The sequence below is a fragment of the Nothobranchius furzeri genome, chromosome 8 (assembly GCF_043380555.1).
Source record: "Nothobranchius furzeri strain GRZ-AD chromosome 8, NfurGRZ-RIMD1, whole genome shotgun sequence".
NCBI lineage: Eukaryota > Metazoa > Chordata > Actinopteri > Cyprinodontiformes > Nothobranchiidae > Nothobranchius > Nothobranchius furzeri.
This window is the reverse complement of record NC_091748.1, coordinates 70,178,952-70,202,104: the sequence shown is the minus strand read 5'-3', so window position 1 is coordinate 70,202,104 and position 23,153 is coordinate 70,178,952. Positions and strand designations below refer to the sequence as shown.

The 23,153-nt window shown below is 43.5% G+C and overlaps 1 protein-coding gene across 4 annotated transcripts in view; it reads left to right on the top strand.

Annotated features, from left to right (window-relative positions):
- The window catches only part of ap1m3 (adaptor related protein complex 1 subunit mu 3), a 114,653-nt gene that overhangs the window by 8,413 nt on the left and 83,087 nt on the right, over window positions 1-23,153 (top strand). For all 4 annotated transcript variants that reach the window (XR_011521343.1, XR_011521344.1, XM_054752093.2 and 1 more), the window contains exons 2-4: window positions 14,337-14,493; window positions 15,044-15,111; window positions 16,952-17,082. Coding sequence is in view for 2 of the 4 variants with exons in the window: in XM_054752093.2 (XP_054608068.1) it covers window positions 14,337-14,493; window positions 15,044-15,111; window positions 16,952-17,082 (356 nt within the window). In the remaining 2 variants the exon portion in view is untranslated. The remainder of the gene's footprint in view (window positions 1-14,336; window positions 14,494-15,043; window positions 15,112-16,951; window positions 17,083-23,153) is intronic.

Genomic DNA, 23,153 nt, shown 5'->3' with positions numbered 1-23,153 from the left:
ATATTATGACATCATCAGGTGACAGCCAAATTGGATTGCATCACATTTGCAGATTTTTGTAACATTTTTTATGTTTTTGTCTTATTTTCTTAGTGTTGTTATTGTTTATGATACATATATACATATTCCTATGTAGACATATGTAACTATGTATGTATATATATAATATTTATTACTTTATTGCCATTTTGTTATGTTTCCTGCGTATCAATCAAGAACACTGTTTTTGGTGCTTCAGTGTCATGAACACATTTCACTCATCCCTTCTATGGTTTATTTTGTTTATTATATATATATATATATATATATATATATAAAATCCTCAATCTCAGGCTTTTCCACAAGCCCCATGCAGAACTGAATGGCAATGAACACTTTCATTTCTGGGACAGTTACATCGTACCAGTCATTATATCTGGAGCTAGATTTCAGTTCCTCCCTCTCTAAATACTGGTGAGCATATCGGTTAGTTTCAGTTGTGATGAGGGTCCAGAATTCCTCATCTAAAAAAACTGACAGAAAATCAATGTGTTCTGAATTTGACAGATCCCTATCTCCACAGTATCCAACTGGCTCATCAAAATGCCTGATCCACTTTGAAAACTGTTCCTCTTCTCCCAAACTAACCCAGCCATCATCATTATTATTGTCACTGAGGCTGTGTTGGGCCACCCCCTGCTAGCAGTGATTTTTTCCCCCCCCGTGGTTCCTCCCCCTCCTGCTGCAATTCCCGCAGTTGAATCACCCCCCACCCCCGGGGCTGAATCGATCACCGAATTGATCACCAGCGGAGTTTTCACCGGCCCATCACAGCAATGGCTGAGTAGTCAAACTGGCATTTGTAGGGTTAAAATCCTCAAAATAGTGGAAGTTTTTATATGTTTAAGCAGGACTGAAGTCATATTTATGTATACATTTTTATAGCCGTTTTTACCAGAAGATGTCTTTTTCTTCTAAAGACTCAAGTTTGTAGTAAATTCAAGTGAAGCCTGAGGGTTAAAGGCCATCTTTCATTTTAAACACATGTTGAAGTGCTTATTTAGTAATATGCTTAAACTTTATATTTTCACTGAATAAAGAAAGATATTTGAAAATAAAATGAGTTATTAATGATCCAACTCTGCTTACCTAGCTAATCTGGTTTAAAACAGCGCCTCTAGCTGGAAACCGGAAGTGATGCACACGGAGGAAAACATTTCCGACTCTACTAAGCAATGGATTCACAGCCGCAGGACGAGGCGTCAGAATTTGAACACGAATTTACAGTTATTTATAATACTGAAGGTGCACAGCCATACAGTTTTGAGCCAGCAGCAAGAGGGAATGAGAACAGGCAAAACAGAGGTAATTTAAATGTTGAAAGAAGAGCTATAGAAATGTGGGAACTTCAAAATGCACACAGACTTGGAAATGCTAACTGGTAAGAGCATGTTTTATTTTTTAAAGATATTTAGATAGAAAATGTCCTCTGACAGATTACATCAAATACCTAGCCACATAACAAAGAAATACTAAACTCAAATTAAAAATGGTTAATTTATACAAAGTTTGGGTCAAAGTTCTTCGTAGCCCTAGCACCCCTTTGTTAAATTAGCTTTTTTCATTAGTTGATATTACATTAACCTAGCCTGGTAAGCCATCCGTGTGAAAATATCCTTGTGATTCAGCAAAAAAGATTCTAGGCTGATGACATTATTCATAAATCCTCCGCAAACCTTTTCGTATACCGTATTTTCCACACCATAAGGCGCTATTAAAAACTGATCTTCCCCTGAACCGGCAGTGCGCCTTTTTAATACGTCGTCTTCCTCCACTTATCCGGGTCCGGGTCCGGGTCACGGAGGCAGCATCCCAACTAGGGAGCTCCAGACCGTCCTCTTCCCAGCCACCTCCACCAGCTCCTCCGGCAGGACCCCATGACGGTCCCGGACCAGATTGGAAATGTAACCTCTCCAGCGTGTCCTGGGTCGACCCGGGGGCCTTCTGCCAGCAGGACATGCCCGAAACACCTCCCCAGGGAGGCGTCCAGGAGGCATCCTGACCAGATGCCCAAACCACCTCAAATGACTCCTTTCGATCCGGAGGAGCAGCGATTCTACTCCGAGTCAAAGTCAAAGTCATTTATTGTCATTTCTACCACATGTGCAGGACATACAGAGAAACGTCCCGAATGTCCGAGCTCCTCACCCTATCTCTAAGGCTGAGCCCAGCCACCCTATGGAGGAAACTTGTTTCGGCCGCTTGTATCCACGATCTTGTTCTTTTGGTCATTACCCAAAGCTCTTGACCATAGGTGAGGGTTGGGACGTAGATCGACCGGTAAATCGAGAGCCTGGCTTTCTGGCTCAGCTCCCTCTTCACCACGACAGATCAGCTCAGCGTCCGCATCACTGCAGATGCCGAACCAATCCGCCTGTCGATCTCCCGATCCCTCCTACCCTCACTCGTGAACAAGACCCCAAGATACTTAAACTCCTCCACTTGAGGTAGGACCTCTCTCCCGACCCGGAGTTGGCAAGCCACCCTTTTCCGGTCGAGAACCATGGTCTCAGATTTGGAGGTGCTGATCCTCATCCCAGCTGCTTCACACTCGGCCGCGAACCTACCTAGCAAGAGCTGAAGGTCAGAGCTGGATGAAGCTAGGAGGACCAGCCGCAAAAAGCAGAGACGAGATTCTCCTGCCACCAACTCGACACACTCCACACCACGGCTGCACCTAGAAATTCTGTCCATAAAGGTAATGAACAGAACCGCTGACAAAGGGCAGCCCTGGCGGAGTCGAACCCTCACTGGGAACAGGCCCGACTTACTACCCACTATGCGGACCAAACTCACGTTCCTCTGGTAAAGGGACTGAATGGCCCTTAACAGAAAGCCACCCACCCCATACTCCTGGAGCATCCTCCACAGGGTGCCCTTGGGGACACGGTCATAAGCCTTCTCCAAATCCACAAAACACATGTGGATTGGTTGGGCAAACTCCCATGCCCCCTCCATCACCCTTGCAAGGGTATAGAGCTGGTCCACAGTTCCACGGCCAGGACGAAAACCACATTGCTCCTCCTCAATCTGAGATTCAACTATCGATCAGACCCTCCTCTCCAGTACCTTGGAGTAGACATTTCCAGGGAGGCTGAGGAGTGTGATCCCCCAATAGTTGGAACACACCCTCAGGTCACCCTTCTTAAAGATGGGGACTACCACCCCGGTCTGCTACTCCACAGGAACTGCCCCCGTCGGCCACGCAAGGTTGCAGAGACGTGTCAACCATGACAGCCCTACAAGAGCCATAGCCTTGAGATACCCAGGACGAATCTCATCCGCCCCCGGTGCTCCGCCGCTGTGTAGTTGTTTGACTACCTCAGCAACTTCTGTCCCCGAGATTGGACAGTCCATCCCCAGGTCTCCCGGCTCTGGTTCCTCCTCGGAATGCGCGTAGGTGGGATTGAGGAGCTCCTCAAAGTATTCCTTCCACCATCCGACTATAGCCCCAGTTGACATCAGCAGCTCCCCATCCCCACTGTAAACAGTGTGAGCGAGTTGCTGCCTCCCTCTCCTGAGGCGCCGGACAGTTTGCCAGAACCTCTTTGGAGCGATCGATAGTCTTTCTCCATGGCCTCACCAAACTCCTCCCATGCCTGAGATTTTGCCTCGGCAACTGCCACTGCTGCACCCCGCTTGGCTATCCGGTACCTGTCTGCTGCCTCCAAAGACCCACTGACCAGCCACACCCTGTAAGCATCCTTCTTCAGCCCGACGGCTCCCCGAACCTCTGGTGTCCACCAGCAGGTACGGGGGTTGCTACCACGACTGGCACCAGCCACCTTGCGACCACAGCTTGCAACAGCCGCCTCAACAATAGGAGTGGAACAAGGCCCACTCTGAGTCAATGTCCCCCACTGCTCTCAGGACACGGTCAAAGCTCTGCCAGAGGTGGGAGTTGAAGTCCGTCTTTATAGGTTCTTCTGCCAGGCGTTCCCAGCAGACCCTCACTATGTTTTTGGGTCTGCCAGGTCTACGCGGCATCTTCCCCTGCCATCTGATCCAACTCACCACCAGGTGGTGATCAGTTGACAGCTCCGCTCCTCTCCACTCAGGTGTCCAAAACATATGGCCGCAGGTCAGATGATATGACTACAAAGTCTATCATCGACCTGCGACCTAGGCTGCCCTGGTACCAAGTGTACCGATGGGCATCCTTATGTTCGAACATGGTGTTCGTTATGGCCAAAGTGCGGCTTGCACAGAAGTCCAATAATGAAACACCACTTGAGTTCAGATCAGGCGGGCCGTTCCTCCCAATCACACCTCTCCAAGTCATGCTGCCATTGCCCATGTGAGGATTGAAGTCCCCCAGCAGGACAATGGAGTCCCCTGGTGGAGCACTATCTAGCACTCGTCCCAGGAACTCCAAAAAGGGTGTGTACTCTGAACTGATATTTGGCCCATAAGCACAAATAACAGTCAGGACCCGTTCCCCGGGGTAAACCCCAACACACAGGCAGAGTCTTGGGGCTAACAAAAAGCCAACCCCAGCCCTCCGCCTCTCACCCAAAGCAACTCCAGCAAAGGAGAGTGTCCAACCCCTCTCAAGGACTTGGGTTCCAGAGCCAATGCTATGTGTCGAGGTGAGTCCGACTATATCTATTCGGTACCGCTCAACCTCTGCCACAAGCTCCCTCCTTTCCCGCCAGCGAGGTGACGTTCCATGTCCCAAAAACCAGTTTCCTTGTCCGGGGATCGGACCGCCAAGGCTCCCGCCTCGGTCTGCCACTGCACCAGACCCTTCATGTTCCTCCTGTGGGTGGTGGGTCCACAGTTGGATGAGCCCATGTATCCGGTTTGGGCTGGGCCCGGCCGGACCCCATGGGCGAAAGCAAGGACGTAATTTTCACTTTAGAAGTGGGTGGGACACGGGGGGGGGTGTGTATCCTTACAGTATGTTCTAATGGGAAACCGGCTTCAACGGTTGTTTTCCGCTTGGTCCTAGTGCTCAGCCAGTGTCAATTTAATATAGTGTAATATTATTTTTGGATGGTAAAAAGTGCAGGGGTCAAAACTTGACTTTGGAAAAAGTGGGGGGGGGACATGTCCCCCCTGCCCCCCCCCAAAATTACGTCCATGGGCGAAAGCCCGGCCACCAGGCGCTCGCTCACGGGCCCCAACCCCAGGCCTGGCTCCAGGGTGGGACCCTGGTAACCCTCCGGGCCGGGTACTCTGACTCCTTGATAGTTAATCCATGAAAGATCCTCTGAACCGTTCTTTGTCTCACCCTTCACCTAAGACCAGTTTGTCGTGGGAGACCCTACCAGGGGCACAAAGTGCCCCAGATAACATAGCTCCTCGGATCATTAGGGCACTCAAATTCCTCCACCACGATAAGGTGGCGGTTCAAGGAGGAGCCTTTTAATACGAATGCGCCTTTTATACATGTATTAAGGACATAAGTGAAGCCAGCCACTCCTGTGTCCGCAGGAAAAGAAAGAGCCGGCCCGTAGCACCGCCCACCCTTACCAAATAAAGGGTGACGCTGAGAAGCTAGAGTTGTTCCGCTCCTATTGCACTAAGAAGATGGCAGACAAAAACATCCGGCCCCAGCACATCACCAACGTGGACAAGGTCCTGCTTACCTTCGACATCCCTGTTTATCGGACCGTGGAGAAAATGAGCTGAAAATGGCTCGTGCTGCGTTGGCCACTGCCTCAGGTCGGGTCTCTCTCTCTCTCTCTCTCTCTCTCTCTCTCTCTCTCTCTCTCTCTCTCTCTCTCTCTCTCTCTCTCTCTCTCTCTCTCTCTCTCTCTCTCTCTCTCTCTCTCTCTCTCTCTCTCTCTCTCTCTCTCTCTCTCTCTCTCTCTCTCTCTCTCTCTCTCTCTCAATTCATGCAGTTAAATATTAATGTTCTGATTTTGTTGAAAAACTTGTTTTGTAATAGTTCCTTTACTGTTGTGATCAAAAACATTTAATCTCAATTCTGAGGCTGCTCTGTAAATAGTTTTCAAATAAACAATACACATAGCAACTTCTGATCAGTCCATATCAATTTCAGACTTAAAATAATGGATTGACTAAACTGGGGCGACGGTGGCACAGGAGTTAAGTGCTCGTCTCGCAATCGGAAGGTCGCAGGTTCGAGACCCGCTCAGTCTGTCGCTGTCGTTGTGTCCTTGGGCAAGACACTTAACCCACATTGCCTGCTGGTGGTGGTCGGAGGGACCGGTGGCGCCAGTGCTCGGCAGCCTCGCCTCTGTCACTGCGCCCCAGGGCAGCTGTGGTTACATTGTAGCTCATCACCACCAGTGTGTGAATGTGTGTGTGAATGGGTGAATGACTGATTGTGTTGTAAAGCGCCTTGGGGGGTTCCAGGACTCTAGAAGGCGCTATATCAAATACAGGCCATTTACCATTTACACCCACTTCCGGGTTAGGCCATGCCCACTCCAAGTACAGATACAGATAATTTAGATGGTTGAACAGATACAGATAGTGGTGTACTCACTCATCCCTACTATTTACAATATTTGTGGCATCTGTTCATGCTTTAATTAGCCATCCTCTCATGTACAACTTTGTTCCCTCACATCCTAAAGTCAGATTAATATTGGAATGACTAAGTGTGATTTGTTTTCCAAAGTGTTGATGGGTGATGCAATCCGACATCAGTGTCTCTGAGACTATCTCTGGCCCTGTTTGCCTTTGGGTCAGATGCTCCAGTGGGTGTTTTCTGGTTCCTATCTGCCTTTGTGAGAATGGATCTGAGCAGTGAGAATGGATCTTATTGATTACACACACACAAACACTCTCCGCCATTATTATGTGCAACCCCGGTGACAAATTACCTTTTAAGTAAAAATAATATTTTTAAGGACACCATTATTTGCTAAATCACATGCTAGAAGCTGTTAGTTGTCAGAGTATTAACCACCATAGTGGTTTTGATGGTAAATGCATTTTATTGGTGTTTATTTGCCTCCTCAGAGATTTTGTACTGGTTTAGACAATTTGTGTCAATTAGAGATCGACCAATATGGGTTTTTATTTAGCAGATACCAATATGTAGAGGTCATGGTCAGCTCCTGGCTGGTGTGTGCTGCTGATTTTTTGCCTTTTTCATGTGGGATATCTAGATTTTTTCCACCTTATTTTCTTGCTCAAATGTCACCAATAACAACCGTCAAAATTTCTGAACCTGAATCAGTTTTTGAACTATTAATTTAACCTTCTCTTAACTCTTAATTTTGTGCACTGCATAAAATCAAACATTTATGTCACAGTTTTTAGCTTATAGCGCTGGTGCTACAAAAGTAGGTTTTGTAGCACAGAACAGAATGATAAATGACCCACACTTGTACAGCACCTTTCAGAGTTAGAGGACTCCAAAGTGCTTTACACTACACTGTATCATTCATCCATTCACACACATTCACACACTGATGGTGATGAGCTACAATGTAGCCACAGCTGCCCTGGGCACACTGACAGAGGTGGGGCTTCCGAACACAGGCGCCACCGGTCCCTCCAACCGCCACTAGCAGGCATTGGAGGGTTAGGTATCTTGCCCAAGGACAACAGCAGAATTCTCTGCCGGGATCCGGGATTGAACCTGCAACCTTCTGATTACTGCACAACGTGCTCAACCTCCTGAGCTACTGCTGCCCTAAAAACTTGTAGCACCAGCATAAAAATTCTGTTACAATGTCTTAAAACCAAAGTAGTTCTTTTAATTAGGGAAACACTGACAACCACATTAGGGCTGCACAATATATCACAAATATATCGTTATCGCGATGTCAGCACGCGCAATATGTATATCGCAAAGAACAGATAAATATTGCAATGTATGGTGAGCTCAATTGTTTGCTACACATAATGCATTCTGTCAATCAAATGGAAGCATGTGTTTTTTTAACAAATCAAATAGAGCTCTTCACCCATTTGGCCAATTGGGTGGGTTCTCATAGGTTAGATGCCCGCCCGGACACTTAATTTTGATGGTTGGCTTTTCCCGGGATCCACTGATTGCTGTTTTTTGTTCATTTTCTTTTTCCCTTTCCTCACATCTTTAGCTTTTCTAATTTATTTGATATTTTTAATTTTTCAGTCATTTATTTGTTTGTTTTTGATTTTTTTGTTCACGAGTTAAGTTTTTAATTATCGCAAGTAATATCGTCATCGCAATATTAGTCACTTTTATCGCAGGTTTTTCTAACATCGTGCAGCCCTATTGTGCATATAATGAAAACACAATAACAAGAAAAAGCTTCAGATGTATTTGTCAGTTTAATTTCAAAAAGGACATTTTCATTCATTCAAACTGGTGTAAATTTGTTCAGTACATAAGGACTGCCTCAACAGCATAGACCTTTAAGAGTAGACCCTGCACCAATCGCTACTGTACATGGCAGCTGCATTTATAAAGTCTATGTTTAACGCTATGATTTCAGCCTCAGCTTTAGCTCTGTGGAGCCATGGAACTCTCGATCTGCGAGACGGCGCCTTTCATAAACCCGTTCACAAACGCCAGAATGAGCATGCTCACTTTAACATTCATCAAGCAAAATACGAGTGAGGTCAGTTCACGTTCACAAAAAAAGAATCAAGTTCACGAACAGTTGCTCAATGAGCTCATTTAGGCACAACACTGCCATGTTGTACTTATAAAGTTTTCCCTTCTCAGATGTACCTTGGTTTGGTTCAGGTTGTGTTTTTGCTTCTTTTTAGACAAAGCACTCATGATTTCCAGCTAACCAGCTATTAACCGTTAAGGGGCATCAACAACCGAATAAAGAATTTTTGGAAAATGCATCCCTAGAAGCTCCTAAAATAAAATGAGGGCTGTAGGTATCATTTGAAATATGTTATATTAGGTTAATAGACCTCCACCAGTCCTCATTAGGAATGTCACATAATTTTACCAGATAATGTTGTGACTTGCCTTGGAAATGACACGCTCAATGGATTTTAATGAGACCTCCATTTTGCTTTGGGACATGCATCATGCTTACTGTCTGTCTGAGGTGTTCTGTTTGATGTCTTCTGCCTCAGTTGAGTAATCAAATTCAGGGTTTTCTGTTTTTTGTGACACATTTGAGTGTACTTGACATGACAGTCGGATGTTTTGACTCTTCACTTATCCTGAAGTTTAAACAGCTGTGTTTATTACTGCAGCGGACGCAGTTGTAGTTGTCCTCTTTGATAAGGCAGGAAGTATACATTTTTCTGTATTGAAGAATCAACTGTAAAATTGGCCAAATAAAACACATCACCAGCTGGCTGTGTGACAAATGACAGCTGTGTGTATATTCATCGGTGTGGGGAACTAATGAAAAAGTCAAAGTAGAACTTATCAAATGTCATTAAAAAGTTTATTGGTTCAGTTTTAGTAGACAATCGAAGCCGAATCATGTATTTGGACCATTCTAAAAGGAAACCCGAGGAGGTAAAAAGGATGGGCAACATGGCAAAAATATCACTACATTTAATTTTTTGTACAGTTTTAACCATTTTTTAAAGCAAATTTACTGAACAATAGAACCAGACAATTTCATGTGTTCAAACAAAATCATATAAAAAGCTGCAACTAATAGCTAGCTATGCTAAAATGAGCTAGTAACACTAACATATTGCTACAGATGCCAATGTTAATAGACTGAGGCAAAAAAATAAATAAAATAAAAACATCATCACTGTTTAGGCGAGATGTCCAAATATCAGGAACTAAGATTTCAAATCTGATGTGGCATTCTGCTAATTCCTGAAACAAGCCCAAATGAGCTCCTTTCTCCTGAGTATGACTTTGAAAACCTAGTGGAGACCACTGCAAATGTATAGACTCTGTAAACTCTGGGCAGAGTGAGGTGAGTTTTCATGGATCCCAGCATAAGTAAAAAAAGCGCTCTGTGGTGCGGCAACAGTCAAACACAGCTGCACTTACCAACATTTGTCTTTTATTAGCATGGCCGTCAGAAAACTGAGCAACTAACCTGAAAAACAATTAAAGTTATCATTTGGGATGCACCAAAATGAAAATTCTTGGCTGAAACCGAAAATGAGGAAACCAAGGCCGAAAACTGAAACACTGAAAGAAGTTATGTCATTAATTAGAACCATAGCATTAGGACTGTAAAGTTAACCGTTTAAGTGCTGCAGTTGCAATATTGCATTTACAGGTTGACTATGGAACACGGACAATCTGGCGAACTCTGGTGTTCAGGGGTGGAATTGCAACAATAGGACTAATTTGCCATCCGCTGGGATGTTGGTTCACTGCTGACACGTTCCAGCACCATGTTCAGAGACACGTGGTACAGGATAAGGACTATGTTTTACTAATTAGTTTATTTTACAACATTATTTACCATTAGAACATCTTCTGGGATCAGAATCAGCTGCCTGACTTGTCAAGTCTGCCATTTAACACAGTCCCAACCTTGCCATGCTGCGCGGACTTTTTAGCACAATGGGGCCCTCTAGTGGCTCGTAGATGTAAACATAAACACAGTGTCATGCCTGACAGAATAAAAGTTTGATTATTTATCTTTTGAAATCTAGCTTTAAAATGAAAAACTTTACAGTGATTCTGCACACCTCTGAATGCCCCGTGGAGTTATTATTATTTTATTTATTTAGCTTTTCATTAAAATGTTCCATATTGTAACATTAACAAGCTACAGCCGCAATTATACTCCCTCAAAGTTATTACTTTACACCAGAAGCTACGCACAGATGCTTTTTTCACCATGTTCAGGACATGGTGGCTGTAGAAAGGATGGTATTAACACCGCTAATAGTCACGTAGAAGGAATGTAAAAGAATAAATAGAAGATATGGGCATATGCGGTGAGTCACATAATTGATATGAATATTCCAGTGATCGTAATAAAACAGCATTACTAAAAGGGGAAAAACTTAACTTTTGAGATCAGTACATATGTACTGTTTTTATAAATCAAAGAACAAGTTGTCACATACGGGGTGAAACCAACATGGGGTTCAACGGGGCTACCGCGATGGCCTGTTTCTGGAAAACAACCATTCCTTCCTGCTGAACTCCCCTTCAAAATAAAACTAACACATAACATTACTCTCGTATCAGCACTTCTTCAAACCGTTACCATAATAATAAAACCAAAAAATGCCGCAACACACCACATTTTTCTTTTTTTTTTTGTTTTTTCCTTTACCATTTAAATGTTGCTGCTAACTGTTTCAGTTTCTTTTTGACTGAATTGTTGCTACTTTGAGCATCATTTTGGTTAGATTCTTGTTCATCATTGACATGATCATCCTGAGAGTTTTAACTGAAAACAACTAGAGGTTTCTGGTTATCTTGAAGAGGTTTTGCCGCTCTTCCAAGAGGCTTCTTCAGTTCTAAACCATGAGTTGTCAGTAGAAGTTGTGGTCAGAAACAAACACACTGATTGTGCTGCTCGTCATTTGTTTTAATACAGGCCATTTAGGGTGATGTTATTGTCCCTTTTTTTCCCAGATCATGTATTCTGTAACACTCATTTTAACAACATAGAAAATCTATGGCCAATCCATGTGACTGGTATCAGTGATGAGTGGTTGAGATGTTTCCATTTAAACCCTTTATAGTAGAATAACTAACAAGTGGTGTCTGAATCTTCTGTTTAAATTGTTTAAAGAAATCGCTTTTGAAGGTTTTTCTGTTACAATTTGGTTTTTGGACTTTAAAGCACATCTGTGGACACATATTTTCTCCCCAGGGGCTGCTGCTGTAGCTGACTTTGAGACACCAGTTTCCATAAATCTCATTCTCCCTATCCGGTGACATTTGAACCATTCTCTCTGTGGTTTCCATCTTCCCTCGCGACACCTGAGCAGTGACCTGTCCAAATCCTCAGATTACTTAACTTTGCTGGAATGTTCTTTTTATGTCTTTATTTCCTCTTTTCTTTGTTGCATCTGCCCATTTGTGACCCCTGTGCACCAGACTGCTCTATTAAAAAAGACTGGAATTGTGTGTGTGTGTGTGTGTGAATGCGTGCGTGTGTGCGTGCACATGCATGTGTCATTTATATTCCTCAAGCTTAGAAACTCCTCTTTTCTGGAGTCTAGCAAGACCTCTGACTCACCTTGCTTTGTGAATGACACTACGTGTTTCTAACACAATTACAAATTTAGTGTTTTCTTGCAGCCAAATAAAATCTGAACAAAATAAAATAAAATAAAACCGTATAGATTGGTCAGTTGAACAGGGACATATTTGACCTCTTTTTAACAAGATGTGTCATCTAAGTACTGTATTGACCCAAATATAGGACGACCCCCTTTCCAAGACTAATTTTCAGGAAAAGACAAAAAAAAAAAAACATCACTTTTTAAATAGACAATGTTTTTTTTTAATTGAGAACAAATACTGAGAAAAAATACAATTTTTATACAAACTATCAGAACTTTGCTGACATGTGAAATCAAAAGTCAAATAAAGCTTTTATTCAGACGCCCTCTGCCTCGCTGTACCCACTTACTCTCATGCTGCTGCGGTGGCGCAGTACTTACCTAGTGGAGCAAATTCCAAAAAGAGACCTTGTCCATAGTTTGGCAGTTTTCTGGCTTTTAAAGTGAGGATGCTGAAGAAATGGCAATGTTTTGCAAATGCTGTCAAGCAAATGTGCTAGCAACTTGCTTCACCACCTTAGCCGAAAACAGGTCTTGGAGTACCAAGAAATGTTCTGTTTTATTTTGACTGCAGTCATTATCATTCGTTTTTTTTACTTAATGCCGCCTATTGGAAACCATATTTTGAAGGGGTTATGGACTTATCTGTGTCTGTACATGGGAAAAAACAACACGATACAGTACAGTCCATATGAGAGTGAAATGGTCTATAGGGAGTACGGCTGGACAATAATTCAATAGTTCAATATATCTATCGATATGGTGCGATGGATAAAAAAATGGTTCGATAAAACTTTGATTATAATAAAAAAAGGAAGCTTTTTAAAATCAATCAGGTAGCAGCTAGAGGCTGACTGATATGTTTATTTTTTAAGGCTAATGCCGATTTTTAAAGAATTTTGTTGCCTATGGCCGATATCTCAAGCCGATTATTAAGGCATGTATGTATATATGTGTGTGTGTGTATATATATATTATATATATATACATACACACACACACACATTTTATCTATATACTTTTTTCTATATTGTCCAGCCCTAATAGGGAGCCTAAGTCACGCCCATCTACTTTTGGACCATGGGTTCCCAGAAGATCGAAAAAGGGAATGCAAGTCAATGGGGCTATAAAAGCAATTTTCTAATCCCGTTTGTTATGTGCCTTGGATTTCACATATGATGTCTGTAAATTTTAAAGACACATTCTGATGACTAAAAAGTGCTTATTTTTGAAGGAGACCACTGAGTCCTCTGGTTTCAGGCTAGTAAGGGGAGAGTTCCAGAGTCTGGGGGCCACAACAGCAAATTATCTTTGGTCTTTAGCCTGGTGCTGCACAACCAGTAGGCTTTGGTCACTGGACCTCAGGGACCTGCTGGTGGTGTAGGGACTGAGAAGATCACCAATGTATGATGGTGCTTGTACATGTAAGGCCCTATAGACCAGAACCAGGATCTCCAAAGGAACTTTGAAGTTGACTGGCAGCCAGTGAAGCTGGAGGAGAAGCGGGGTGATGTGGGTGGTTGGCCCTCCTTTGTGGACCAATCACAGTGCTCTATTAGTTTGAAACCTCTATAGAAAGCTGTGATTGGCCAGCCAGAATGCTTCTTGGGGCCGCAGACGTTCAAATGGAGCGTTCTAGACCAAACTTTGCAAAACAAGAATTTGGTCTAGTTCACTAGGCTATCATTTATCTTCAACTACATTTACGTTGATTTTAGGCATTTTCCCTGTGTTTAGCTATGTTTAGACCATCTGGGGGAAGAGACGGTCCTGTTTTTTAAGAATTGAAATGAGAATATTAATATTAAATAATAACTCTTAGTTATTCTGAGCCTGAACTTTTACCCTGACAGCTTGCTCGGTGTGGGTTCATAGATCTGTCCTTGATAATCTCATGAACTAAGCCAAAGTCGGCTCCGATTCTTCTTTCTTGTTGTCATTCATCATTCATTATGAGATATCCATCAGTCCATTAAAGCTACAAAGAAAAGGTTCAAGCTCAAAACACAGTTTGCACATTTCTTTGGGAGAAGCGCTTGGGGGGGGGGGGGGGGGGTATGCTGTGGTTCCTGAAGCATCTTTTAAAAGTAGAGTGCAGGTTTGGTATCTCAGCCGAAGCTCTAAATCTTTAATGACTGAACGGTTCCTCTTTTAATATTCCCTCTCCACCTTCTTTCTTTGTGTGATTCGTTCAGGTTTTAATATGTCGTAACTACATGGGGAACATGGACATGAATGAGATCGACCACTTCATGCCCATCTTGATGAAGAGAGAGGAGGATGCAGAAATGACGCCGCTGGTCAGCCGTGGCTCAACGCACTTCCTGTGGATCAAACACAGCAACCTTTACTGTATCCTATCAGATGTTCTCAACCAGTTCATTATTTTAAAAATAGGATCTTTTGAATCTCCACGATGGCTCCTCTATAGTGTCATTTCCCAGTGTGATTAACAGTCCTACTTTCTAACAGCAATCCCTTCCCGCCAGTCTTTTGTGAATTTCTGATGTAAATTTAATTTCCATCTTCCTAAAACACATCTATAGGTGGCTCTTTGCTTCAGGTCTGTGCATCAACCAGCTTCTGACTTTTTCATGCAACATGAATCACAGTGAGTGAAGTGCTATGTACTGTAAAGTATATCTCCCCCCTTTTTGCTATTGCGAGATTGTGCAGTCAGACTTCTCAGCACATCATTAATTCAGCATCGTATTGCAGTTGTGAGTAACTGCTGTTCCCAGTACAGCCGAGCTGCCTTTTCTCTCCCTGTGGCCATGTTCCTAATTGCTTTTGAACCTGATGCATTTGGGTAAGTTTAGTTCTTGCGTGAACTTTATGTGTTCCCTGTTAATGTATAGGCTGGGTGTGTGTGCTGCTTATTTCTTAACAATTCTGACTTCAGTGGTGGCAATGACCAGGAAGAACGCCAATGCAGCACTTGTTTACTCCTTCCTTTATAAAATAGTACAGGTGAGTCTGATGTGTGAGATCCTATTTCAGCTCTTAAAGTGTAATTTTACATAGTTTCATTCATTCAAAGGGCTGAAGTGAGAGAAAGAAATGAACACATTCCACTGCCTTGTTGAACAATTTAAGGACGCAATTGAATTGTTATTTTTCTGGCAGATATTGGGATTTTCTTTAAATCACGCTTCAGCACATTTTTCACAATGTACAGTAACATATACAAACATGGCAGAAAATTAAATTGCACCATCAAAACATTAAAAGCTATTACTATAGTAACACATAATAACTAATAACTAGAATCAGAAGGGTTTTATTGACATATGCGCGAGAATCACAACATTAGGAAATTGCTGCGGTAGTTGGTGCAAGAAACAAATAAATAAGCAAAAGTTAGAATTAAAAAAATGAACACAATGAAATGATAATATAGGGAGACAATAATTAGAGAAGCAGCTGCTATATACAAGTCAGTGTAGGTACTGGTCAAAGCAGAACACTAGGGTCATGTGACTGGAGCAAGCAGCTAGAGTGGGCAGTTCTACGATTGACGTTCATGAGTTCAACCGCAGAGGGGAGGAAGCTGTTTTTGTGGCGGAAAGTTCTGGTCCGAATGGATTGGAGCCTCCTGCCAGAAAGGAGCGAGTCGAAGTGACTGTGTCCAGGGTGAGATGGGTCTGCTGTGATCCGACCTACAAAGGTAAGTGGTCTGCAGGTGTGTGTGCTTTGCCAAAGTTATTAATGCGCACCAGATGAAAAGCTGTAACGCGTGTTTGCGTACCTGAGATTTTGTAGGTGATAGACATTTTTTATAGATGTCTCTAGGGCTGTGGTGCGGTTTGGGTGTGCAACTTTGTAAAGGTGAGGTGCATCCGGTTGATTTGAAAATAAAACAAGCCACGTGAACATTTTTATCTTTTGTTCAAAACAGTGGTATCAGTGTTCATATGTGTTGTTGTACACTTGGTGAAGAAGCAAGCACCACTAAGCAATTACTTTGGTGTTCCTCCACCTCTAAAAAAACATCAGACGTTGTTTGAACTGCAAAAGAAACTCGCGTTTTCAGAAAAGTGGCTGCGGGAGGTTAGCTGGCTTCAGAAAATGCTGGGAAAATTCCACTTTGGTGGAATTAGCGCTTTCAACGTAGGTACTGAAAACTTCAGTCAGGGAGCAACAGGAGTCAAAACAGAGTGGAGAGCAGCAAACTGTGTCTAAAAGACAACCACAGCCATAAATAATGGCCATAATACAGGGGTACCCTATCCTGGTCCTGGAAGGCCACCATCCATCAGGTTTTAATCATTTCTCTGCTCCAGCACACCTGTTTCAATGGTCAAATCTTCTTTTCAGCTGGTAATCAAGCTCTGCAGAAATCTTTTAATAAAAACCTCTTAATATCAACTAAAACATGTTGGATAGTGATCATCCATGATCAGGATTGGGCCTCCTGCCATGGTAGAATCATAAAAATAAAAAAATAACCTGCGAAACGACCAAATGTGTATGATCATTACAGCCAGCAAAACACTCTGTCACCCCAGACATCAGGTTCCCACAACTTAAACCCTCCTGCCAGCATTTGTAGCTACTGCCCTAACACTTTAAAAACCTGGGTAAAACCCTGCATGTGTAAAATAGTTGATTTAGAAGATCCCTGGTCAGTCAAGAGCACTGCAAAAAAATAATAAAAAAAATAATAATAAAAACACAGCTTTGGCGATCATATGTCAGAAATCTCAGTTTCCATCAGAAAACAATAATCATTCTGCCTTGCTGTTCAGAGTCCTCATTAGAAATACTTGAGTAATATATTCAGTATGTATTTATCCATTTCTGTCTGTAGGTATTTAAAGAGTACTTTAAGGAGCTTGAGGAAGAGAGTATCCGTGACAACTTTGTGACCGTGTATGAGCTGATGGACGAAGTCATGGACTTCGGGTTCCCCCAGACTACTGAGAGCAAGATCCTACAAGAGTAAGGAAACGAACACACAACCCATGAAGTCCTGAGTCTAAAATGGATTGCTGTCTTGAGTGTGAGGAGACATGCACATACATGCATGATTTAGGTACGAGTGACTGCTTAGATGCAAAAGTGTTATCTGGTTAACGATGATGCTGTGTTAGCGGATATTCTCAGTTTCCTACCTCCAAGAACTTTGTGCTAAATCAGTCCAGTGATTTTCTTCCGTCTGTTGCTCCTGCAACTTTACATGATTAACTGTGAGGCCTGTATGTTTCAGGAGTGTTGATTCCACTAATATGAATCTGCTATGTGCAGCTCTAATAATGTCATGCTCTGTGAGTCACCTATAATCACATTATAAGATGACTAAATTGACTTTTGTATTCACTGAGCATGAATGTGAACATTGGAGCTGCTGCCATCATTAGGCAACTTTTTTTTTCCCCTCTACAACTTAAGCATGCATCCAAAGCAGGATAGTAAGCTAGGAGATTGTTTTCTTCACAGTAAGGTGACATTGTGTGATCTTTCAAGGCTTATTGTGACATAGTTTGTAATATTATGGAATAAATATTACAAACCATAATTAACCTTAATATAATATTAAGACCTCTTATGATGAATGATATAAATGGAAACCGTGTTCCCTTGCCCGGACGTGGGTCACCGGGCCCCCCCCCTCTGGAGCTAGGCCTGGAGGTGGGGCACGTTGGCGAGCGCCTGGTGGCCGGGCTTTCACCAATGGAGCCCGGCCGGCACAGCCCGAAGAGGATACGTGGGTCCCCCTTCCCATGGGCTCACCACTCGTGGGAGGGGCCAAAGGGGTTGGGTGCAGTGTGCGACGGGTGGTAGTCGAGGGCGGGGACCTTGGCGGTCTGATCCTCGGCTACAGAAGTGGGCTCTTGGCACATGGAATGTCACCTCTCTGGTGGGGAAGGAGCCTGAGTTGGTGTGTGAGGTTGAGCGGTTCCGACTACATATAGTCGGACTCACCTCAACGCATGGCTTTGGCTCTGGACCCAGTTTCCTTGAGAGGGGTTGGACTTTCTACCACTCTGGAGTTGCTCCCACTGAGAGGCGCCGAGCAGGGGTGGGCATACTAGTTGCCCCCATCTTGGTGCCTGTACGTTGGGGTTTACCCTACTGGACTGGCAGGCTGGGGTGGTGGTCCCCTTATTTAAAGAGGGGGACCGCAGGGTGTGTTCCAACTACAGGGGGATCACACTCCTGAGTCTTCCTGGTAAGGTCTATTCAGGGATTCTGGAGAGGAGGGTCCGTCGGATTGTTGAACCTCAGATTCAGGAGGAGCAATTTGGTTTTCGTCATGGCCGTGGAACACTGGACCAGCTCTATACCCTTAGGGGGATCCTGGAGGGTTCATGGGAATTTGCCCAACCAGTCTACATGTGTTTTGTGGATTTGGAGAAGGCATTTGACGGCGTCCCTCGGGGGGCCCTGTGGGGGGTATTCCGGGAGTATGGGGTACCAGGCCCTCTGATACGGGCTGTTAGGTCCCTCCCTGTATGACCGGTGTCAGAGCTTGGTCTGCATTGCCGGCAGTAAGTCGGGCTCGTTCCCAGTGAGAGTTGGACTCCGCCAAGGCTGCCCTTTGTCACCGATTCTGTTCATAACCTTTATGGACAGGATTTCTTGGCGCAGCAAAGGTGTGGAGGGCATCCGTGTTGGTGGCCTGAGGATCAGGTCTCTGCTTTTTGCAGATGATGTGGTCCTGTTGGCTTCATCAGAACGTGATCTTCAGCTTTCGCTGGAGTGGTTCGCAGCCGAGTGTGAAGCAGCTGGGATGAGAATCAGCTGCTCTAAATCTGAGACCATGGTCTTGATTCGGAAAAGGGTAGATTGCCTTCTCCGTGTCAGGGATGAGGTCCTGCCCCAAGTGGAGGAATTTAAGTATCTCGGGGTCTTGTTCACAAGTGAGGGAAAACTGGAGCATGAGATCGAAAGGTGGATTGGTGCTGCATCTGCAGTGATGCGGGCATTGTACCGGTCTGTTGTGGTGAAGAGAGAACTGAGTCAGAAGGCAAAGCTCTCGATTTACCGGTCGATCTACGTTCCTACCCTCACCTATGGTCATGAGATGGTCATGAGCTTTGGGTAGTGACCGAAAGAAAGAGATCGCGGATACAAGCGGCCGAAATGAGTTTTCTCCGAAGAGTGGCTGGGCTCTCCCTTAGAGATAGGGTGAGAATCTCGGTCATTTGGGAGGGGCTTGGAGTAGATTCGCTGCTCCTCCACATCGAGAGGAGCCAGTTGAGGTGGCTCAGGCATCTGGTCAGGATGCCCCCTGGTGAGGTTTTCCGGGCACGTCCAACTAGGGCTGGGGTAAACAATTATTTTTAAAACGATTATTCTGACTATTATTTTATCAAGTAGTCTACTATTCTAATGACTATTTAGATGATTAATCTAGTGATAATTTTTTTATTGCACAATTAATAAAAACAAGAAAATCTAAAATATATTCGTCCAAAAAATTGATAAATTGTTACTGTAAGAGAATAAACACTACAGACCTTCCATTTTGTATAACACTGCTTTTATTGTGTTGCGGTTGGTTATGTTCTGGTGACATGTAGAACTAGGGAGTGCAGGCTGCTGTCTGAGAGGTGGTTGGAGCCGGAGTGTCTCCATGCTGCTTTGTTTTGGTCACTTATGTGCATGAGGCAAGTGATGTTACGACTCTTCCTGGGGTGTTTGGCCCGTGTGCAAAAAGGAAGGGACAATAACACGGGATTTAAAAGTTAAAATGATGATCAGGTTTATTTACAACTACAAAAAAAAAACATAAATCTTTCCATCCACGGTTGGGAATAATAAAACTAATTCTGCCTGTGGGGAATTAAAACAAAAGTACAAATAACTAGGGATGTCCCACTGGGCCAAGATTACTGGGTTCTGGACCAAAATAAGGATCTCCAAAGGTCCAAACTTTAAACTGGGTGGTTAAACCAAACTCAAGTGATATTTTAAACTAAACCGAAAACCCACAACACTCTAAATGTAATAAAAGGGAAATCTATGCCACAAAACAAGATGAACTCTAAACCAAAACGTAACAGCTTATCCAAACGCAAGAAGCTGTTAGCGAAAATGCTAACAGTAGCTTTGCCAACGTTAAGTTCAAGTTACCAAGTTTAAATAAACCAAAAATACCCAGCAAACTGACCAGCACGGAGTAGAGACTGCTACCACCAAAACAGCTCTCCTAATGTCTGACAGAAGCTCCTTTATGAAGGGAGAAATGCTCCCGGTGATTTTCTACATCTGCGGTAGAGACGAAGCAGCGCATTTGACCCCGGAAATTGTTGTCCGTTGCCGGGAGATGAAGGCGGGCAAAACAAGAAAGGAATCTAGTAGCGGATGGACATTGTTCCGGGTCTTCGGTATTTGGCGGAGATGTTAGTGAAAGCGGAGAAGAGGGCGAACTAGAGGAAAAACAGGCAGATTCCTCCTCTATTTACAAACTTCTGGGGATGCAACAAGTGGGCGTGGTGCGTCGAATACCGGATCTGACGTCGACAAATTTTTAGAATCGAGCCATCGACGCTTCGCTACAGCTCTATGTTCAACGGGGAGGAGGTCTAAAGGTAGACCCAGGACACGGTGGAGGGACTATGTCTCTCACCTGGCCAGGGAACGCCTTGGGATTCCCCCGGAGGAGCTGGCCCAAGTGGCTGGGGAGAGGGAAGTCTGGGCCTCTCGCCTTAGGCTACTGCCCCCGCGCCTTGACTCCGGATAAGCGGATGGAAATGGATGGATGGATGGATAAATTCCCTCCCTGCTGCATCTTAAAGTACATTTTTTAGATGAGCGAAAAACAACAACTCACGCCAACTTTGTTAATTTACAATTCAGTGTATCACTGATATCAGTCAGTAAAATGCTTTAAGTGGTTACTTAACCCCCACGTATCTAGACAAATGTCAGAATTGTTTTCCCTGGACTTTAAACACCAGGCTGATGAGTGAACGGGGTTAACATTTCAAACCTCTTAAAAGCAATAATCAGTACACTCCAGTCTAATATTTATTCTAGCAGCATTTGCTAAGTGATGCCTGAATTATCCATCAGGGAAATTCTCAATCAACAGTCTTGGACAGCATCATGTAAGTAAGTGGCAGAGAGAGACTAAGATTAGGCTTGAAGGGCATATTTTTATATAGTAATTTCATTCAAGATATTGCAGCTGGGGAGTAAAGTTGGAAAGACTGTTGGAAGGTTTGTGTTTTAGATGAACACAGAACTGTTTAGGGTTGAACCCTCATCTCGTTTGTCTCGGCTTCCCTCTAGTCCACCATAAAATGGTCTCACTGTATTTGTGGTTCTCTTTGCTTTTCATTATCAGCTTAACAAACGTAGGGTTTGTTCATTTGTCTCTTGAGTTTAAATGGTTTAGTGTGCAAAAACTTCATTCATGTCTCATTTCTTTATATTTAGTTAGAAAATAATGCAGTCTTTGTAATTGGCAATTAACAAAACATTGCATGGTTTCCAAATGTCTTCCTGTTAAACGCCATCATTAGATGAAAAGAGGAGGAGGGCATTTTTTTCAAGAACGCAAGCGGTTCCAAGCGCTAATGTGTCATATCGGCAGGTGAGTGGCTGAGCCAGGTGGAGGTGCGGCTGCCTCACCTTGAGACCAGTGCAGTGCAGCCACGTAGTAATTTGCTGACAACGCCACGTTTGTCAGCTTAGCCATCAGCCGCAGCTGGTTCTGCATAAATGTGGAGCAGAGTTTTAACCTGAAGATGGAGATATAATTATGGTTTTGGGCTGAAATATTACATTTAAAGTAAGTTACACTAAACGACCACACTAATGATTACACGTGTGTACAGTACCATTAGACACTCGTCTATACAGGTTATTGGCTAATTGGCTGCTTTGGTGGATAGGATCATATTGCACTTTCGCTATTGTGTTTTTCTCTATTGGTGTAGTTAGCGTGTGTTTACAGCCTTTTCAATTGTTGCTTATTGGTAGTGTCCTGGATGTTTCTGGCCCTGCTAAGACAACGGTAACTGCAAATGGCAGACAAGGCATTTGGTTTGTGTCTTTACACAAAGACTTTTACTATGAAAAGTACAGATAAAAAGACACTTTGACCAATAAAGTAGTGTTAGGGATGTTTGATGTTCGTCTTAAAATGTAATATCAGAAAATATCGGTGTAGTTTTTTTTTACACTTTTAGTGACCCAACCTTTACATACCATATACATCAAACTCTTCAGCTTCATCTCTTTCTCAAAATGTTTAAAATATAACAGATCTCAGGTTTATTCTACAGTACACAACTTGTGAATAATTAGGAATTAGCCTTGTATAGAGAATCTGCTGTCCTTGGAGCACGTAGCTGATGGGGTTATGGTCTGGACTCTGTGGCCATTTTTGCCTAAACGTAAGATGTAAACACAACGGGAGTAGAGGAAACGGAAACTACGTCAATGATGGGTCTAAGGTGTAAGCGCTCACTCTGTCATGTTTTGCACTTACAATATAACAAAGATTGTTAGTAATGTAGGGAGGTAAATGTAGTGCTTTAAGAGCTTAATATGTTACCTTTACTTATGACCTGCTTGGTCTTTGAATGTTTAATCAGAGGATTCTAGGATTCTTTGCTTTTTCAGTGATCAAACACACTTTGTGCTACTTCAAGAAGAGAGTCAGGTTTATACAAAGTAAGAATTTATTTTCCAAACAATTAAAAACATGACAAGTTAACCAAGGCTACTGTGATGGATGAATCTAAGTGGATGGGATGTGATGTCTGATGACTATGCGTGAGTGTGAGGTTATCAGAAGACTTCAGTTCTGCGTGAAAAGAATTTGGCTTGCATTTAACTATGAAGTTCTTATCAAAAACACATCAGACGCGATCTGTCATGTCTACGTACCCCAAGTGGAGACTCTCTTTTGGATCCGAGATGTCAGGGGGTCGAGTGGCCCCAAAGTACCGAAGTCCATGGATTAACTGCAGTACGACCAGGTCAGTCCAGAGTCATCTCCAGGTCACAACAGTTGGAACTAGTTTGCATCTCGAATGGATTCTTAAGGAATCTTG